General features: G+C 46.3%; 2 protein-coding genes across 2 annotated transcripts in view; one reads left to right on the top strand and one right to left on the bottom strand.

The window, feature by feature from the left end:
* CHD1L (chromodomain helicase DNA binding protein 1 like) overlaps window positions 1-1,857 on the bottom strand; it is a 23,003-nt gene extending 21,146 nt beyond the window's left edge. Inside the window, exons 1-2 of the mRNA XM_025895324.2 lie at window positions 1,758-1,857; window positions 44-156 (exon numbers count right to left, since the gene is read on the bottom strand). Coding sequence (XP_025751109.2) covers window positions 44-156; window positions 1,758-1,854 — 210 coding nt within the window. The 5' untranslated portion in view covers window positions 1,855-1,857. The remainder of the gene's footprint in view (window positions 1-43; window positions 157-1,757) is intronic.
* Window positions 1,853-19,160, top strand: LOC103756517 (fatty acid amide hydrolase-like). Its single transcript, XM_029960635.1, has 19 exons — window positions 1,853-2,302; window positions 3,829-3,866; window positions 5,146-5,286; window positions 6,255-6,317; window positions 7,458-7,578; window positions 8,006-8,098; window positions 9,155-9,315; window positions 10,418-10,503; window positions 10,719-10,802; window positions 12,041-12,103; window positions 12,240-12,317; window positions 12,410-12,498; window positions 13,181-13,217; window positions 14,455-14,603; window positions 14,819-14,881; window positions 15,185-15,260; window positions 15,890-15,974; window positions 16,160-16,247; window positions 16,798-19,160. Exons 1-19 carry the CDS (start codon window positions 1,853-1,855, stop codon window positions 16,906-16,908), a joined length of 2,076 nt encoding a protein of 691 aa, XP_029816495.1. The 3' UTR covers window positions 16,909-19,160.

Here is a 19,160-nt window from a genome sequence, read left to right as displayed (position 1 = left end):
AAGTTAAGCAAAGATCATTTTCCAGAAGAAGAGGCAGACACACCTGACAAGTCTTCCCAAGACCCATCTCATCACCCAGGATACAGCCATGCTGGACTTCACAGCATTGTACCAGCCAGTTTACACCTTCTACTTGATAGGGACGAAGCTTAATGCCTGGGAATAAAAGTGATTTGTTACATTTACACAGTCATCCAATACACTATACACAGTTATACCTTGAAGCTACTAGAAACAGGTCCTGCCCAGAGCAGACCTTCCCAAACATCTGCCTTAAAGGAAATGCACCCTCCTAGAGAGCAGAGACACCAGTGTTTACAGCAATTCTGTTAAATTAAACCCTATTCAGAAACATGTACACACAAAAATGCCCCAAGTCGTTACAAAGGCCTGTAACAGGAACCTGATCTAATAATTAGTCTGCTACTTTTCATTCCTAAAAGACAGCTTGATTTTCAGCTCCAGCCACTCTTAAATACCTACTTAAATACTAGATCCAGGGTCACGCTTCAGGCTACTGGAAATGTTTGTAACAATCTAGCACTGTATAATAATAATTTCTCAACACTTTCCAGCTTTCCTGCACTTAAGTTAGGGCAGACCTCAATTGTAGTTCACTTTAGGTACTACCACCCTTGCAATCTTTATTATGGGGCACAATATGTTAAAACAAGCACAAAACAAGTCATGTAGAACTCTTCAAGATCTCTTCAAGACTCAAGTGCTGGGTATTGTGCCATTGTGGCCCTTTCCTCTCTGGGAAGATGTGCACGCTGAGTGCATGAGGCAACTCAGCAGCCCGCAGGATACACAAACCCAAACTGGCATGGGGATTGAGACAGACACTCTCTGCAGCTAAGGAAAATGTGCAGGCGGGATGGATAGCCCAGGCATTCCTCTTTAATATCTTACCCTTCAGGCAGTGGAAAGCATTTTCATTCATGCTCACCATCGGCCCATTTCAAGGTCGCTGAACAGGGCAACCCCTGTTGATCTCGTCCCGAAGCACAGGGCTGTCTAAGGCTGTGCTGAGGCACTGGAGGAGTTAAAACCGGGCTAAGCCCCTGGCCGCAACGCCAAAGAGGGAGTGACTGCAGTAGCTGGGGAAGGCTCGAAAGGAGCGAGCATGGCAGCAATACCATTTCTGCGGCAGCAATGCCATCTCGCCTTCAGAGGCCCGGGAACCACTTTATTTACACATTTATCTATTTCAGGCCTGGGGGCTGTTAGCACAGAGCCCAGACCACTACAGCTGAGAGAACTGGGATTGTTCAGCCTGGAAAAGAGAAGGCTGCAGGGTGACCTAATCGCAGCCTTTCAGTACCCGAAGGGAACTTACAGGAAAATTCGAGCAAGTCTGTGTACAAGAGCATGTAGTGACAGGGCAAGAGGGAGCTGGTTCAAACTGAAAGAGAATAGGTTTAGATTAGGTATTAGGAAGTTGGTTTTTTACAGTGAAAGTGGCGAGGCACTGGAACAGGTTGCCCAAAGAAGCTGTGGGTGCCCCATCCCTGTAGGTGTTCAAGGCCAGGCTGGATGGGGCTCTGAGCAACCTGGTGTAGCTGAAGGTGTCCTTGCCCACGACAAGGGGGTTGGAACGAGATGATCTTCAAGGTCTGTTTCCAACCCAAACCATTCCATGGTTCTGAGCTGGGCAGCACCAGGCAGCGCTGGGCCCCTCCGCCGCCTCCCGCCATCGCCTGACAGCACCAGCCCAGCGCTCCCTCCCCACCCCTTCCCCCGGGCACCCCGCTGACCTGTCAGACCCCACTGGCACACGTCCGCCTCCTGCACGCCCGGGACCCCCGCCGGGGCCCTGCCGGAGCGCCGAAGCGCCTGTAAGAAGCGGGACATGGCGGACACTGAGGCACCAGGCCACCACGGCTGCGCTTCCCGCCTCCTCCCTCGGGCCGAGGGCTGGAGCGCGGCAGCGGGCGAGCCAAGCACCGCCCCCGGCGGCTCGGAGGGCTCGGTGAGAGGACAGACGATCGCGCCGTCGCTGCTGCTTGCTGCTCCTGCCGCTGCTGGCGGCCGCCCCGCGTCGTACCTGTGCTGCGTTAGCGTGCACATTCGTCAGCGCGGGGGGCCCTGCTGCTCCGCCGGGAGCGCGCCGGGCCGGGGCCACACGGAAGCACCGCCCCGGGACATCCGTGAGCGCCGGCCTGGGGCAGGAGAGCGAGGAGCGGGGCGGAGTTGGGACAGCGGAGGTCCGAGCGCTCACCTCTCTCTCGCCTCCTCTCCGCAGTGGGCCCCGCGGCTGTGCGGCGCCGGGCTGCGCCTCTTCGTCCATGTGGCCAACACGGTGAGTCCGGGCCGGGCAAACACGGCGGTGAAGCTCGGGGAGAACCCGGCGGGGCCGAGGCTGCCGGGGGTTCGCCGCGGGGGCAAAACCCGCGTTCGCTGGGAGGTTGTGGCGCTCTGCGTGCTCTCGTGTTCACCCTGTCTCCCCCAGGTGTGATGCCGTGGGGACTGAGAGCGCGGGCCTTTGGCTCAGGGTGTCATGTGTGTCTTTGGGTGCGGAGAGTCCAAAGTCGGTATCAAACTCGAAATACAGCTGCCACCAGCTTTCCTTGGACGTCAAGGGGTTTGGGCCCTTCAGCCCTCTTGAGTAGGGTTTTTAGGAGGGTGCTGAAGGCGGCTGACCCCCCGGTGCTCTCCTCGGGCGAGTTTGGGAGCCTGCGAGTTGATCCCCACTTCAGCAGGTGCAGAGGAGACGGGAGCGCTCTGTGTCGGGGTGAGAGGTGAGAAGAGCCTGCGGCCCCTGGGCACTGCCCACCTTGCAGCAGCTTCTGCTGCTACTTGGCCTTTTGAGCCAGCATCAAGATAGGCATGGAAGTTTGTTTCAGCAGTGTGACCTGTTACAGAGCTTGGTGTCCGGCTGGGCATGGAATGAAAGCTAGGAGTGGGCTGTGTTTGTTTGTGGGAATACCTTACAAGTGTCTTTCTTCCAAGATATAACGATCAGAATACCTTGTCATGCTTTGCTTTGTGGCATGGTAAAGGGGCTTGCTTCATTTCCTGACATCTCCTTTGGAGGCAGGACCTGAGATTCTCAATCTCCTACGGGATTATGCTGTATTAGTTTAGATGTAGATTAGGAACAATGCATTTTCAAAAAAGATGCTGTAATTCTTATGCAGTGTGTGAGGTAACATACCACTTTGTGGATCTAGCTGTGTGAGCCTTGCATCAGGCTTACACTGTATTTGTACATCCCATAAAATGTTTTTGAAGTCCACTATTGAGCTATTAAGACAGGCCCCAGCCTGGCTGGAACCAGGCTGGTCTCTTTGGGACTGCTGGTGCTTCTACACTGGGAATCAGGGTATTCAAAGAATGTTTTCAGCCATCTGCTACCACAGAGTCTCTAAATATCTCATGCTTTTCCAAGTTGACTCGTTTTATTGCAGGAACTGGTTGAGAGACAGGAAAGATCCTAACACTGTGATAAATAAAATAATAAGCTTCTGCCTTATCCAGTGTTTGCATAGTCTGTGCAACATGAGGAAAGTAATGGATGGGAGCTATACAGATGCTTCTTAACAGTGTTGCAGCCTTCAGTGCTGAGTTGGGGAAAGACAAAAGCAGGAGAGCCAGAAGGATACACTCGTTATATAAACATGAGAGGTGGGAGAAAGCCTTTTAGGCCATTTTTGTGGTGTGAAATACAACTGTTTATGCTGTTTCTTTACTGCTTAGCATTGCATGCTCTCTAGGGTGCTGCAAGCCTGCGGTAATCGTGAGCATGTTCAGCATTCCTTGTCTAGTGAAGAAGGTGTTCAGGTCAAAGTTGCTGCAAACCAACATTTCTACTTACTTTTTTTCTAGGCTTTTGGACAGATCTGCTTATTACCGCTCTTAATGAGGTAAGAGTGGGGAGTTTTTGCCCTCCTGCAAGTTTCTTTTTTTTTTTTCTTTTTTCATTTTTTGGTTTAAGGTACTCACATTGCACACAGCTTTTAGGTTATCTGACATGACATTTTCTAAGAGGAAAGCTGCATAACTTGATTGGAGAGTGAGGAAGATTATTTCATAGATGTTGTTTACTAGGTTATTTTTTTGACTATTCTCATTTGAGTGGGTTTTTATCAGCAGAAATTAACCTTTTTTCACGCTCAGGCAGGTGCACAGATACTGTATTAGTCAGCTTGCCTCTTTGCCTTTTATTTGCCTTTGTGTCTTTTTGCCTTTGCTCTTTTGTTAAAGGATAGTCTTTCTTTCAAAGGTCGTGGATGTGCAAATATGCTGTGTTTATCACCAATAGCGGTAAAAGAATAGTAATAGGGGGAAATGAGGCCAGACATAAAGTTCAGAGATTTTAGTAAGTCCTTTTTAAAGATGTTCACTATTTTAGGTCAGCCTTTCCTCTTTCACACTTATGTTTTTGTTCAGAAACTGCTTTCAAGTGTGCCTTGTACAAAGAGCCTGTCAGGTAAGAGGTGTCAGGAACTCCAGGCTCACACTTGGTTCCCATAGTTTGCCCATCACTTTAAGGGTCATCTATGCAGATTCCAGGACACTGAGAAATGTGTTACCTCTGAATTTTATTTGGACATGGGCTTTATGAGTGAATCAAACCCAGACAAGTGTCACTGCTGTTATACATCAGATCATTCCTGGACATCTGTGACAGGGTCTTAATTTCCTCGCTTTATGTGCTCCAAGCTATGGATTTATGCTGCAATCCCTGTTGTATTTGGTTGCAAACAAACTATGTTGAAGCAGGTCATGGAAAAGTCTGAAGAGGTGCTTGTTTTAACAGGATTAGTGGTTGAATGTATGGTTTATACTACTTTCCCTTTTTATTTTCCTCTTCATCCCTATCTTTATTGGTCTGTGTATGATATGTCCAATTAAAGTGAATCGAAAAATTTTGCCATTTCTTGCCCATCTTGGGTTTACAGAGGCTGGCTGGTCTTATGTCAAGAGGTAGGAGGCTTTGTTAAGCAAGCAGAATAGATTTGATGCTGCCTTTAGGAAAGATGTAAGAGAGATTAGCTTGTAGCTGTTGAAACTGTTGCCACTCCCTGCTGTGAAAGCAGACTGCTAACACAAAGTGTTCTTGGGTAAGGTTCCTTCTGAACAGTCTGAAAAATTAGTCATGGTAGAGATTGCAGACTCTGGCAATGACTCTCTCTCTTTCAGACTGAACAACTTCTCGCTTATGCGTTCACTTGACATTCATGAAGATCCCACGTTTATCCCGGAGGTTGCTGCGGAGGTTACAGGAGACAAGTCTGAGGCTAAAAGCACTTCAGATGTTATCAAGCAGCTGATAGATGCAAGGTCAGTATGTGTTGTGTAAGAGTGAAGTGGAAGAACACACGTGTTGGCACTGTTATATTAGTGGGAAGCTCTCATTGTCAGTAATTTAGATTTGGGTTTTTTCCACGCCCAGCCACTTTACAAAACAAATAATGCTGTCAGTCATCTTTCCTTTTGCACCTTATAAATCACCAGTAATTACATGCAATGTGAAAATTCTCCAGGCTGCAGGGAGTCTGCCTGCTGGGGAGAGACTAAAATCTGCCCTTGCCAGCGCCCTGTTTGCACTGTTAGAGCAGATGCACTTAGTGATTGACTAGCCAGTGTATAGATCCCTTTAAGTGAGTTTGCAGGTGTGCTGTTTCTTGCCTGCAGGGAATCTCAGAGAGAACACCAGGGTTGCTTGGAAGGGAAAAGGAATGCAGGTTTTAAAAGAAAAATGTGCACAAGAAATTAGCTTTGTTAGTGAGTGATGAGAAATGGTCTATTGCTTAAGTGGTAGAGCCATCTGGTTTTTAAGCAATTTGCTGATGTGTATCCTTGTGTGTGCTGCATAGTGCCTTTTCCCACACCACACACCGTATGTGCTGCTGGCTGTCTCTGGATCTAACTGTCACAGAGGTCCTGGGAGTAGGTTTATGAGTATATTTCAGCTAGTCTGTAATATTGCAGTGGTGAGTAGCAAATGTAAACCTGGAACACATTTCGAACAGTTTAATGACTGCTGACTTTCAGTAGAAATATGAAGGAACTAGAACATTCTGCTAAGACTAATCCCTTATTTCTGTGGCACCTTTAGCGTATGTGGTGTCTGGCACATGTGCAAAGAGTCTGACAGTGTTAGCTGCCATGCATAGGCCAGCTGGCCAGCTGGTGTGCTGTGAGTGAGTGATGCCCAAACATACATTGGATGGTGATGCTGAAAGCTAAGGTCTAAACAGAGGTGGCTTTGATGGTTCACTGTTGTTCCTTTAATCCTGTCTTTGCAGGTCTGATTCTGCTAGGAATGGGTTTAGCTTCAAAGGGATCAAAGATTATCTGGAGTGCTACCGGTAGGTGAAATTGTGGTCTGGGAACAACCTGTCCCATGTGTTCCCCTGCTGTGGGTTGCTACTCTTCCACAAGCTTTTAGGTATCTGTTAGCATTGTCCTTGAGGTGCCACTGTTTAGCATCACTCCCTGCTGTTCTTTCCCTTTAGTAGAATAACGAAGGAAAGTCAGCTGGGAGAGCTGGCACAACTTTACAAGCCCTGTAAGGATATTTAAATGCCATTTTCTTTGGCTTATTGTCAGTTTTCTCTTGAGAGATTTCTACATACCTTATTTGCTCAAACATGAGTGAGAAGTAGATGAAAGTTCATCTGGATTATGCAAGTTGCACAAACTGTGGGTCTCTGGTAAATCCCCTGGTTCCCCAGCTCCTTGTGCTCCTCTGAGTGTGACACTCAGTAAATATGTCCAGCTGGAAAGGGGCTGAAAGCACACTCCTGACTCTGAGGTTCTGTGAGCTGTTGGCTGCTTGGTAATTCCTGTTTGCCTCTGGGACATGGGCCAGATGTGGAAGGCTCAGATAAATCTTCTTGTGCTCCTGGCACTTGTTCCTCAAGGGCCCCCTCTGCCACCAAGCTGCGACCTTAGAGCAGAAGTCTGACACTGCAGGCTGGTGTTACAGGTGCATCCTGACTTTTGTGTCAGCCAGATAGGTGTGGTTGTGGTGAAACACAGCCTTTTGCCAGGAGACAGGGAAGGCCTGTTTCTTAAGGTGAGTTATGACTGTACTACTGGGAGCCCCTTCTCTGTAATGGGAAGCCTGTATAAAGGGGCCTGGCCTCTTGGTCTTAGCTTGTGGTAACTGGCAGTTTCATAACTTCAAGCTTTCAGGAGCCTGAGAACTCTGTAAAGCTGTCACCTGTTCATCTCTGTTATTTGATGATTATCTGGTAACTCTCCTAACTCTTGCCCTACTCTAAGGGCTGGGGACATGCTGTGTAGGCAAATTCTCTCCTTAAGGAAGGGAATCTCCTGTCTTGATGGTGTCAACCGTGTTGAAATCATCACCACGCAGAGATTCTTACCTAGTTCTTGCTTACACCTGTGACAGCTGCCATGTTGCTGTATGGGAGACAAACCCTGTGTGTGGGTGTGGTGTGGGGAGGTCTTGTAACAAGGTCCCGACTTCTTCTGTCCTGTAGGAGTGGGAAGCTGACACCATCTCAGGTAGCCAAGAACATCATTGCCGTGCTGGAGGACTGCGACAAATCCACGCCCCCGCTCAGAGCAATAGTGCAGTGGGACCGGGAGCAAATAATGCTGGTAATGTCTGCCTCTGGTAGGAAAGGGGCCTCTGCCACCCCAAGAGCAGTAGTATCCATTGGAAGGGTTAGAGGCTCTTCTGCTGATACATTGCACAGCAAAATAAGTACATTTTTCCTTCTTCTGTGTTTAGAGGGTTACAAACAAGTTTGTTTTCCTTCCTGCAAAGAGAGGTAGCACTAAAGCAATCCGTTTCTGCTGGATGACTATGTTTATAACAGGACTTCTGTGCTTATGTGGCATCCATTAGCACAGATGCTTCCAAGTAGTAGTTTCTTGCGAGCATATGGTGGAAGAAAGAAACTTTGATAATTTGGCTTAGTAAAAGCCTGAGAAAGTCATTTTTGGTATCCATTCTGATATTGGTGATGACCTTCAGCTTAGCTAAGTATATATAACACATGGTGATTTTTTTTATTCTGTGCAGATGGCTGAGGCCTCCACTACTCGTTACAGGAATAAATGTACCCTGTCTTATCTGGATGGCATCCCAGTGTGCCTGAAAGAAGAGCTCAAAGTGGTGAGTTTCCTTGTCTAGCTGCCAGTTCGTGGTGCAGGTGGTCAACCTGGGCAACTCACTGCAACAAGGTTTTAAGGCCAACTCCTCAGCAGAAGCCTGAGAATATGTTTGTAATAAGGGGTAGTATGTGGGTTTGCAATGAGTAGGATTAACAATTTTTGCAAGCTGAAGACAGATCTTGCATACAGCAGGTATGTTCCATATCTTGTACCGATCTCTTGAATCCATAGGGAGTAGGGTGTGGGTGTGGGAAGCGGTCTGTCATATGATGAAATGAGAATGTATAAAAGCATCTCTAGTGGTGGGTGTAACTGTCTGTGTTTCTTGGGCGCTGACTCTGCTCCACTGGCAAAGCATCCCTCTCTCCTTACCTTAAAATATATGTGTCAGAAATATGCAAGTTATTTTGAAAATCCCTACTGACAAGGATTTTTACCTGTGGTCCCAACAATAGTTATCAGTAAATACTCCTGGCAGTGCCATCAGGCTGTCGTAGGCTCTGCAGAGACCTACCTGTAGGGTGGGAGTCCCGTTTATGTACAGATTCTTCTACTGCTGCCTCGAAGTGAAGAGTTCTTAGCATACCCTGGAAATAAGTCCATCTGGTATTTTGGCATTCGACTAATCTTGATGCCTTGTTTCAAAGCACTGCGGATCTGAATTGCTGTAGCTCTGTCCATAGAAACATGGAACAAGGAGCTGTGTGCTGTGGGGCCAAGGTGATTGTTCTGCAGCCTTTGGGCATAGCAATCACATTGCTGCAGAGAGGCAGACTAAGACCATCTACATGTTTCTGCTCTGCTGTATCACAGTATGAAAAGGACTCCTCTGCACGAGAGAAGGACCAAATATTGCAGGGTTAGGTGTCCCTCCTAACAGAGACCAAAACAGGACAAGCTGAAGAGTGATGCTTCCTAGCCCTTACCTCCACGGGTCCCAATGTCTAAGATCTATTGTGGTGTTAAAGTGTGCATGTGCAGCATGCACAGGGTTTTATGTGCATGTGTGCACTGTACCAGGGTTTTGGAATGAATAATAAGGTGTGTTCTTGCTAAGGTACCTTACCATCACCGAGCGGGAACAGTGTATCTTGGGACAGAGCCAGAAACAGAAGATGCTACTGTGGCCAAGAAGTTGCGAGAGGCTGGGGCTATCATTATTGGGGTCTCAAACATGCATGAACTAGGGACTGGAACAACTGGATGCAACCCTAATAGGTAAAAATCCCTTTCCTCTCTCTTCCCCCAGTCTAGAAATACCTATAGGACTGTCCAGAACTGGGAAGGATACAAAAATAAGGGCAAGCACATGAGAATAAAACTGATGGAAACATCCCATACAGAGAGAACCCTGGGGGTATGAAAACCCAGCATTGTAGATTAGAGGGTCAGAGTAGCTGTGGAAGCCTGAAGGCTCCTGAAACCAAAGGAAGGAGAGGATCTGAGTGTTGTCTGCTGAGTAAGGAACTTGGTTTGCCAGGCCTTACAGGCCTGGAGGTATGAATATTTATAGGATGAATGGTAGACAAAAGCCATGACAGAAAACAAATAAATAGTAATGTAATGCTCAGCCACAGTAATGGCTGAAGGCCCAGAACAGTGAGAAAAAGGTACAGTTGTCTCAGAACGTAGTGGTTTTGTTTCCTAGCTAAAAGAGGTTCACTGGAATTTGCTTTACTTTGAGAATTCTTCACTGTAGCCACGATGAGAACTGCAATTCCAAAGCAGTGGTTCTCAAGGCCTTGATAAGCCTTGTGTAGAGCCACACTTCATGCACATGCAGCTAGATGGAACTAGGGCTCCCCCTCTGCAGCAACAGCACGCCAGGGCATTTCCTCACTGTGTGAGGTCGGCTGGATACCCAGCCACGTGCCAGACCTCTTTGGTGTCTGGAGGCCGTGGTCAGATTGGAGACTTTGGGAGCTGCTGCTCTGAGATAAAGGGCAGAGGTGGGGATAATGACTTGCTTATCTGTAAGGATTGCTGGCCATCAACTGCTCTACCTTTTGGAATTGCTTAATGCCCTGTGGCATGCAGTAATGGCATGGTGCCATTGCAGACAGAAGAGCTGGAGCAGCATCTTTTCTCTTGCCTTGTGTCTGTCTCTTTTGGATTGGCTGCTTACACTAACAAGGTTGTACTCTTGAGGCAGAAGTCTTTTTTACCTTCTGTTTTCTAGGGACATGGCTCTTTCTGAGATTAAATGATGTCTCTTTACCAAGAGATCAGAATCTCTGAGCTGTGTTTCTGGATCTTTTTCTGCACTGTAGTGCACGCAGTCCTTCCTAGGAAAAGATTAAACACTCTGTTTTTGCTTCAGGTACCACAAGATCCCTAGGAATCCCTACAAGCCTAACCACTTCACAGGTGGGAGCTCCAGTGGGTCAGCAGCAGCTGTGGCAGCAGGTAGGTGGTCCTACACGGAGCTCAGAGGTGGTGGGAGGAAGGTCCTGAGCCAAGGGACCTCAGGCATTTAGTTTTTATGAGGGGGTTTAGAAGCTGGAGGGAACTCCTGGCTAAACAGAGAGCTCTCTGTGCTGTCTTGGCTACAGCTGCTGGTAGAATGGACAGGGCAAAATGATGTCTCTCTGATCACAGGCTAATGTGTGGGTTTTTTGTAGGTCTCTGCCCGGTGGCTATTGGCACAGATGGAGGAGGCTCTGTGAGGATTCCTGCTTCATTCTGTGGTGTGGTAGGGCTGAAAGGTAGAGCTGTTTAATCATGGAGGGGGGTGTGTTTGTTTGGTTGGTGTTTCAGACATAATGCCACAAACAAGTTGGGCCCAGTCTGTTAATTCCTGTCAAGTAAAACTTGACCAGAGAAACTCTGGAGTGTAACACCCCAGGAGGCATGCGGGTTAGGCTGGCAGCATGGAATTATTGTCTGTACTGGCTATTGAACAGACGTTCAGCTTAACTAAGTCAACTTACTTAAGTCAAATGGTAAACAAAGTATGCATGCTGCTTTTCATTTTCATCCACTCGCCCCTCTTCATTCTTCTTTCTGTGCTGGGAGGTGTTCCCAACATAGTTGGGTATCTGTATTGAGCTGGTGAAAAGTATCACCACCCATGATAGGTTGCCATCACCCCAGTTATATGGAGAGGCTGATGCTGCTCAGATTTGTATCTGGAAAGTTAAAAACCTGGTAATACGCTTGTATGAAACCAGGATGTAGCCATTCCCTCTTATCTCAGTGTTACAAGGAGTAGCAATGCAGTTTTTGCAGTAAGAATTAATATAATCAAGGAAAATGTGCAGAGGACAGAAGAAATGCACAGGGCAGTGTCTACAGCATGGAACATGGTGAGGCAGGGTTGTCACTTGGAAGAGATGCTGGCTTTTGGGAATGGTTTATCATGCTGAAGTATCTCAGCTGCTTCATCTGAGACCAGATACTCAGTCATTACTCTCTTTCCATCCTTTGCATGTGGTCAACTTCACTAATGGTGATTCATCTGAGGAAGATAATGATGATGACAAAAATTTAACTGCTCAGAAAGGCGATACAAGTAATCACAGAAGACAACTGGTGTTAGGCATGAAGTCTTACTGGTGAAGTGGGTGACATCTCCCATGGGGTGGTGTCTGTTGCTGTTGATAATCCTGTTCCTGCATCTCCATCCTCCATACCATAAATGCTGCTTCTGCATATTTAAATGTGTATATTCCAAAATGTCCCTGCACGTGTTTCCCCTCAACTAAATAATTTCTTGGGGGAAACCCATTTCATTATTTACTGAATGCATCTGTTTCACTGATGAGTCAGATAATGGTCAGCAGAACAGGATACTGAAGGATGAGTGACTGGACCCTGAAACAGTAGACATAAAAGTGACTGGCAGGGGTAGGTTGTTTACTGACTGGGTGCACCAGAGCCATCTGGTCAGCTTTTCCCTGTCACTGCTGATATCTAGCTAACTGCCCTTTTCTTGTTCTTCTAGGTACATTTGGGCGCATCAGTTGTCATGGCAGCTTGCCACTCTCCTACTCCACAGTCAGCGTAGGTAAGAGGACTTGTGCTCCACTTCAGGGACCTTGATGTGGTCTTCTCACAGGGGAGGCAATCTGTACCTACAAATCATCTTGGGAGGAAGGTATATTTACCTTGTCACATTTTTATAACTGATCTGTCTTTTACAGGCCCTATCTGTACATCAGTAGCAGATGCAGCCATTGTTTACAGTATCCTTGCTGAGCCAGACCCACTCTATCCATATGGTAGGTGAGCCCTCTCCGCCCCTGAACCCAGATGCTCTGTCTTCCTAGAGGCATCCTAGTTAAAAGGAGGAACTCTTCTTTGTTCCCCGCAGGACTAAAACAGCCCAAAGCAACCCTATCTGATATGTGTGCTCCTGACCTGAAAGGCTTAAATCTGGGAGTGGACTGGACATTTTTTAAGGTGCCTATTCTATCTCACTCTGCTGCTTTGCAAAATGAGATTTTAAAGGAATATGATGTTCTCTTGCCTGTCATCATTAGAGCTTCTCATATTTAGTCCATAGTCAGAAGATAATATAGCCTGTGTGAAAACAGCAACATGGGTAAATTTTTTTCTAAGGCAGCCTTTTGAAAAGTCTGTTGGAGACATGAGCAAAGGTAACAACTACGGTTGATGGCAGTATGCTTCCTCACATTGCTGATTCTATTGAAGAAAATGATTCTGAACTCATTATGAATGGCAGTTAGTTTCAAATCAAATGAGGAAAATTAGTGTATCTGCTTGGTGACAATGCTGTAGCTGCTGAGTGCCAGCGTAGAAACTGGGCTTGCAAGCTAGTACTGCTTGGCAATTGTAATGCAACCCCACAAATGTTCTCAGAATTCTTCCCTGGAGGAAAAAAAAGACTTACTGGCTCTGCCACTGTGCAGAGGAGGAAAAGATGATATTTCCTTTTCCTTGGGGTGTGAGCTGCAAGCTGTTCTCTTGGAGCAGGTGGCCTAAGGCAGTCTGGAGGGCTGTTTCATTACCATTAGGGACAGGAACGAGGAAGGCACCATAAGGACCGAAGTCCTGGTGAGTGTGCTTACCAAGAGGAGGGCACTTATTAAAGTCTACTTAGTTCTTTCCTCTTATTCTTTAGGCATGTGATGCTGAAGTCCTGTCCATCTGCGAGAAAGGTAAAGAGGAAAAGTCTGTAAGTCTCTTATTCTGCCTGATGTTATGGTATCACTTGGTGCTCCTTTTATGTATGCATTAAAAAGACCTCTCCTCAAATCCTTAAAGACAGTTGCTTAAAGGGGTCTGGCTGGACAAACAGCAGTAGCTTTGTGTTGGGGAAGCCCTCCTGACTGCTGAGGGTTAAAAATCCCAGCGGTTGTAGGCTTGTCGGATTACAATGGAAGAATGCAGTCCAGTGTGCTCAGCCTCTGTCTGTATAAAGACAGATCTGTGCTCAGTAATACTTACTCTGCAAGCTTTAATGGTAAAAGACTTTTAAGGGAGGGCCTTGTTTCACAACATAATACTCAACAGTAAGACAGTGCTAAGTCTTTGTGATGTATCCAGTCCTGTGGCATTTCCTTGAAAGCAGCCAAATGGTGCCTTTAGAGTGGCTTTGTCAGAGTTTAGACTAAGTAAAATTGACCCTGGAGAGTATTTGGGGGTGGGGGAGAAGGACTACAATGGTTGGTATAGTAGTTGGCCTCCTGTGCATTGGAGCTGAGATAGTTCACAGTATTCAGGCTTTGCCTGGATTTTCTTCAGCCTCCTTATTTCCAAAGACACACTTCTATAGTATTTTCTTAGGAGAGCTGCACCATAGGCCAGTGAAATAGGCAAGCTTGGGTATGTATTTATAAATAAGTTGGGGTCAAAGAAAGGATTCTTTTTAGACTGCAAAAGATTCACTTTTCCTGAAGTTTTAGTGTTCAGCCTTGTTAAAATGCATCAGGATTTAGTGACCCTGTACTGTTGACCTGGTCTCTTGATTATCTCCTGGGTTCCTCCACCATTATGGTTCAGAAGAAGCTCTGAATGGAAATCTCATGATGCTAAATAATCACTTCATGCTGATAGAATACTGGTCATGTGAAGTGCTCAGGGAAGCATTGGCAGTCCACCCTTTACTCTTTGGCTTAACTGAGGGGCTGGAGGGAGAGAGTGAACTTGTCCTATAGCTGCTAAGTTAGGAACCTGTGGGCAAGCCCCTACCCCTGCCCCATTGGAATACTGAGATCTCCTTAAGCTTTTACCTGTGAGAAGCAGCTGCAGCAGCCTGCATGCCACGTGGTGCACTGAAGGTGCTTGTGGCCTGTGGGAGTCTCTAATTTGGAAAGGGGTTGTAGATTTGCAGCCCTTCTGTGCAGCCTGGTGAACTCAGGGATGCTGTCTGTGCTTTACCTGTTCTGTACACAGCGGTGGAGCACCTGCAGAGTTTGGGAGCCAGTGTGGTTGAAGTCTCTCTTCTGGAGATGGAGGAAGCTCGAGTAGCACATGTAATCTGCATTCTCAGTGAGATGAGAGACTTCCTGCAACCTGACTTCAATAAACATTTCCAGGAAATGGTAAGTAGTAGCAGCTTGGAGCAATGGCAGTAGTTGTCCTGGGCTGATGCAGCACAAATATCATGTCAGTGAGAAACCTGAGGCTCTCCTTCTTCTATGACAAACTACCAGTTGGATGACTACCAGTACAGGAGAATAGACCTGGAAGAGAACTCCTGGGCTGTCACAATTCAGTTTCTGGCAAGCAGAACCTTGATCAGTGTTTTTTATTTCAGAATTTGGACACTCGGGCTAACCTGGCCTTGGCTTGCCAGTTCACAGCTCTGGATTATATTACGGTAAGGAACACAGTGTGGTGAAGGCCGAAGGGAGGTACACAGTGAAATTTTACAGGTGGGGTAGAGGCTTAACTTCCCCATACCCGTGGGAAGATGTCACCCAGCTCTAACTGCTCTCAGCTGTGACAGCATGCTGAATGGTGGGGCACCACAGTGGACATGCCACCTGTCCTGCATCGTGATTCCAGATTGCAGGAACGGTGTCTTGCAAAGGTAGAGGCTCTAATGGGCAGTCTGTCAACATCAAACATGAGCCTCGTGAACCAAGAGGTTCTGGTCAGACACTGTTCTCTCTGCTTGCAGGCAAATCGGCAGAGAACTCGGAGCATGGGATTTTTGCGAGAGATCTTCAGCACTGTGAACTGTATCCTTACACCAGGTATTGCCATTCTGGGCCAAAGAGCCAGTCCCCAACAGCTCTGTGGTGCCTTTTAAGAACAGTCACTCCATTAACTTTCCCACCTCAGTTTTTAAGAGTATGACTTCTGTGCAAATACTTTGCTGTGCCTCAAGCCTTTAGAGGATAATGCAGCCTGGTTAGAAAGACTGCTGCGTATTTCTAGATTTACTGGTTGTATCCATGGCAGTGACAAATTCCCCCTTGGTGCTTGAGACAGGAGCTATAGAGCCAGCACATATGCACAGGAGGGACTGGATATGTACTTATGTATGCAGTGTTCTTGCTCTAAATACAAGCTATCTGCTTTATTCGTAAATCCCAGCAACTTGCATGAGTTTGCATCACCACTGTGATATCAAACATGTGGCTTTAGTGAACTGAGCTGTTCTTAAAGATTGCCCACTGTCTGACTCTTCTTTTGCTCTTTAAGCACTGCATCAGGTTGCCCAGAGAGCCTGTGGAATCCTCATCCCTGGGAATATTCAAAAGCCATTTGGACATGGTCCTGGGAAACCTGAGCTAGCTGACCATTCTTGAGTCAGAAGGTTAGACAGGATGACTTCTTTGAGGTCCCTTTTCATTACAGTCATTTTGTGATTCCTCCACAGCTGTTCCTTGCACTGCCCCAAGAATTTATGAATCTGACCTCTTGACTGGGAGCAGCGATATGTCCTTCACAGTCCGGTCCATGAGGTAAGAACAATGTTACTTGCAGTACACAAACAAAAAGTTTGGGAACAGCTGGAGACTAGCTGCACCAACTGAAGAAGCTCAAGCAGTAAGGCAGGAGAGATTGATGCTAGCTGCCTCTCCCAAGAAAGGATGAATTTGCTGCTGTCCCAAGTCAAGAATGCTGATTACAGCTTTTCCCCCCCCAGGTTCATGCAGCTTGGTAACTTCACTGGGATACCAGGCATTGTGGTCCCCATTGGATATTCTACTGCTGGGCTTCCTATCAACCTTCAGGCAAGTACTGGATTTTTGTTGAAAACTGGGTCACAAAATCCCCAGCTAGATTTGTCCTGAGCCACTTATAACCAGGTTCCTGCTGTTCCACACAGCTCATTTGAGGAGTTGGCAGCTACTAGAAATAGAAGTTTTAACTTGTGGGTGATTTGCCTCAGAGTAACTCGCTCCTGAAGGGCAGAGGGACTCTTCAGGTATCTCTGAGATAGATTTCTTTCCCTGGCTACTTGCATCAGTACCCAATATTTGCCACTACTCTTTCCTCTCTTATTTCTCATTTCCTTTAAGTCCTTCCCTCTTGAAATGGGTCTTATGTAATGGAAATGTCCCTGTCTTGCAATTGGAAGTCACACAGCTGCCTTTATCCCAAACGCAGTGATGTCATACTTACTGGGGTAAAAGGGGAAAACTTGTCTTTTTGTGCTGTTGGGAGGGAAATTATGTTTTCTGCTATGTATTCTGGGGCTTTCAAGAGTGTCTATATGTGATGATGCTGCTTTGTGTTTTTTTTCCCCTCCTTTGACTCTCTCCTTCTCTCATCTTCTCCCAGGTCATGGCAAAATGGTGGGATGAAGCTGTTCTTCTGAGGATTGGCCTAAAGCTAGAGCAGTTTCGTTCCCAGACCAAAAAACCATCCATTTATTATGACATCCTCGCATGACAGAGTGACCAAGTTGGGGATTAAGTCTTTTTTTTTCCCTAGTCTGACCTGACCAAGTATTAAGAGTGGACTTGTTTTCAATGTTTATCTGAAAGGCTTAGTAGCAGGCTCATTTGAGGAATGGGGATGAACCACTGATCTAAGCAGGCACTGATGCTGAGCAGACACAATTTCTGCTCCCTGCTTGTCAGATGGTCTAGTTTATGCTAGGGAGACCAACTGTGCTAGTTCCTTGCTTTGTTTTTGCAGGGGAAGCTGCAACTATCTTCTACAATTTCTTCCCACGTAGGGGTCCTGTGTACAGATGGAAGACAATTGCATCTACAGGACTGCATGCAGGTAGTTCATACTACTGTACATGGAAAGGTACAATCTCTAGGCCTTAAACCTTCCAATGGAACTTCTCCTGCTATAACAAAGGTCCTGTTTTTGAAGGGGAAGGGCAGCGAATAATGCCTAGCTCTCTTGGAATGAGGAGGCTCTTAACACACCTGCAATCAGGCAGTGTTTGTTTTGGCCCTGTACTTAGTCCCTCAGAGCAAAGCAGAAATCCCATAGGTACGGAAGTGTCACTGTGCTTGTCCCTCATACTGCCAACACTGTGGGTGTGCTCACTGCCTGAGAGTCCTGCCTGCCTTCAGCCTTGCATGGAAGGGAAGGAAAAATCAGAGCAGGAACCCTCATTAACTCTGACCCAAACCCCTGTTTCAGGGTTCTGGCTTTCCTTTGCACATCTCTATTTCCCAAGCTAAGACCTGGAGAGTCTCTTTTCTCCCGCTGGTTGCTTGAGTATAAACCTACTATCATTTAGATGTCCAAATGGGAGAAACTACTTGATAATGCAGAGAAAGTACTGTTCTAAGAGTGCTGAGGCAGCTATTAGAAACAGCTGAAATTTGTAGGAAATGCTACTGAGCTACTGCGAAAGTTGAGGCTGGATGCAAGAAAGTGTTGCACAAAGCCACGTGCAGCAAAGAGCCTGCTCTAGATAAGATGCCAGCCTTCTCTTATTCCAAAAGCACTTCCTGAAGTAATCACGGTAGAATTAAGACATGGATTACTACATAAAGCATGGCATGGCTCTAAGCCACAGTATTGTGTTTTACTGAAAGGCTTCAGGCTGTAGGTTCAAGAGTACCTGTGTCCCAACAGCAGCACTAGGGCCACATGAAAGAAGAAAAGGCCTAGGAGCAACTAAACCTAAGCATTTGCTTTCATTTCAGGGTAGCTTGGGGTTAATGCTCAGAGGCATCTCCTGTTGCCTACCTTATCAGGTATCTTGGGCTTCTGGTCAGGCTGCTGGAGGAGCTGCCCTACAGACAGGAGCAGAGATCACTGTGTTCTTATGTTGCTTGGAAGGAAAGAAGCAGCAGAAAGTAGTTGCAGTTTCTCCCAAACTCAGTAGAGTTTTGGGGTTTTTTTCCCCCATACCTATCCACTGTTTAACCATAGCTAACTCTTTACTAATGGCTGAAGTTAAGTCAGATGGCATCTGAATGGAAGAACTTGCACTACCATCTCCTTAATAACCTGAGTTAAAGCATCAACTCCTACCATCAGCTGTCACCAGCATCCACAGTTAAATTAATTATATGGTTGACACTGTCTTTGACCTTTAATTCCTCTGTGATACTGCCAAAAGTGTTTGTTCTCTAGATTCTAGTACAGTTTAGCTTTATGAGGAATGGTTTAAAAGCAAAGTATTTCCTCTGTTATTAACCATAAGTTATTAAACACTGTCAACATACCTTAGAGTGAAACACTGCTGAAATGTTAGCAATAAGGGAGGTGGTAAATGTTTGACAAGAATAAATTTCTGCAAGGAACAGTACTGCTTGAAGAAAATAGCTGAATATTCCTAATTCTATGCTATTGCTCGAGGGCATAAAGATGGATGTCTAAAATATTCAATTACCATCCTGCTAGGTGAATCTATTTATTTCAAATCCATTCTGAAATTATTTACTACCCTAAAATTATGATTTGAATGTTTAGTTCATTCCCTTGGCATAGACAGGGAGCTCAAGTTGCTGGGAGGAGAGAGGCTAAAGTAAATAGTTCATTATTTTTAAAAAACAATACTTGCATCCTGCTAACAGTGGGAAGAAAGAACTGAGAGTTTTTACTGACTGACAGTAACTTAGTCACTCTTTTCACACACTGCTTCCTGCCTTTGCCTAAATGTATCTCATCAGTGCACATTTTCAATGCAAGACTTTCCTGGTAGTGAGGTTACCAAAATAAACTTTACT

This window comes from Manacus vitellinus, unplaced genomic scaffold (assembly GCF_001715985.3).
Source record: "Manacus vitellinus isolate BGI_N305 unplaced genomic scaffold, ASM171598v3 scaffold_28_pilon, whole genome shotgun sequence".
Lineage (NCBI taxonomy): Eukaryota > Metazoa > Chordata > Aves > Passeriformes > Pipridae > Manacus > Manacus vitellinus.
The sequence above is the reverse complement of the archived record's forward strand: the minus strand, read 5'-3'. Positions and strand labels throughout refer to the sequence as shown.

Excerpts from the sequence above, each read along its gene's own strand:
- LOC103756517 (XM_029960635.1), top strand. The coding sequence starts at position 1,853 with ATGGCGGACACTGAGGCACCAGGCCACCACGGCTGCGCTTCCCGCCTC. Across the intron at positions 14,604-14,818 it reads ATAAACATTTCCAGGAAATG|AATTTGGACACTCGGGCTAA; the intron begins GTAAGTAGTAGC and ends TTTTTATTTCAG. Across the intron at positions 15,261-15,889 it reads GAACTGTATCCTTACACCAG|CTGTTCCTTGCACTGCCCCA; the intron begins GTATTGCCATTC and ends ATTCCTCCACAG.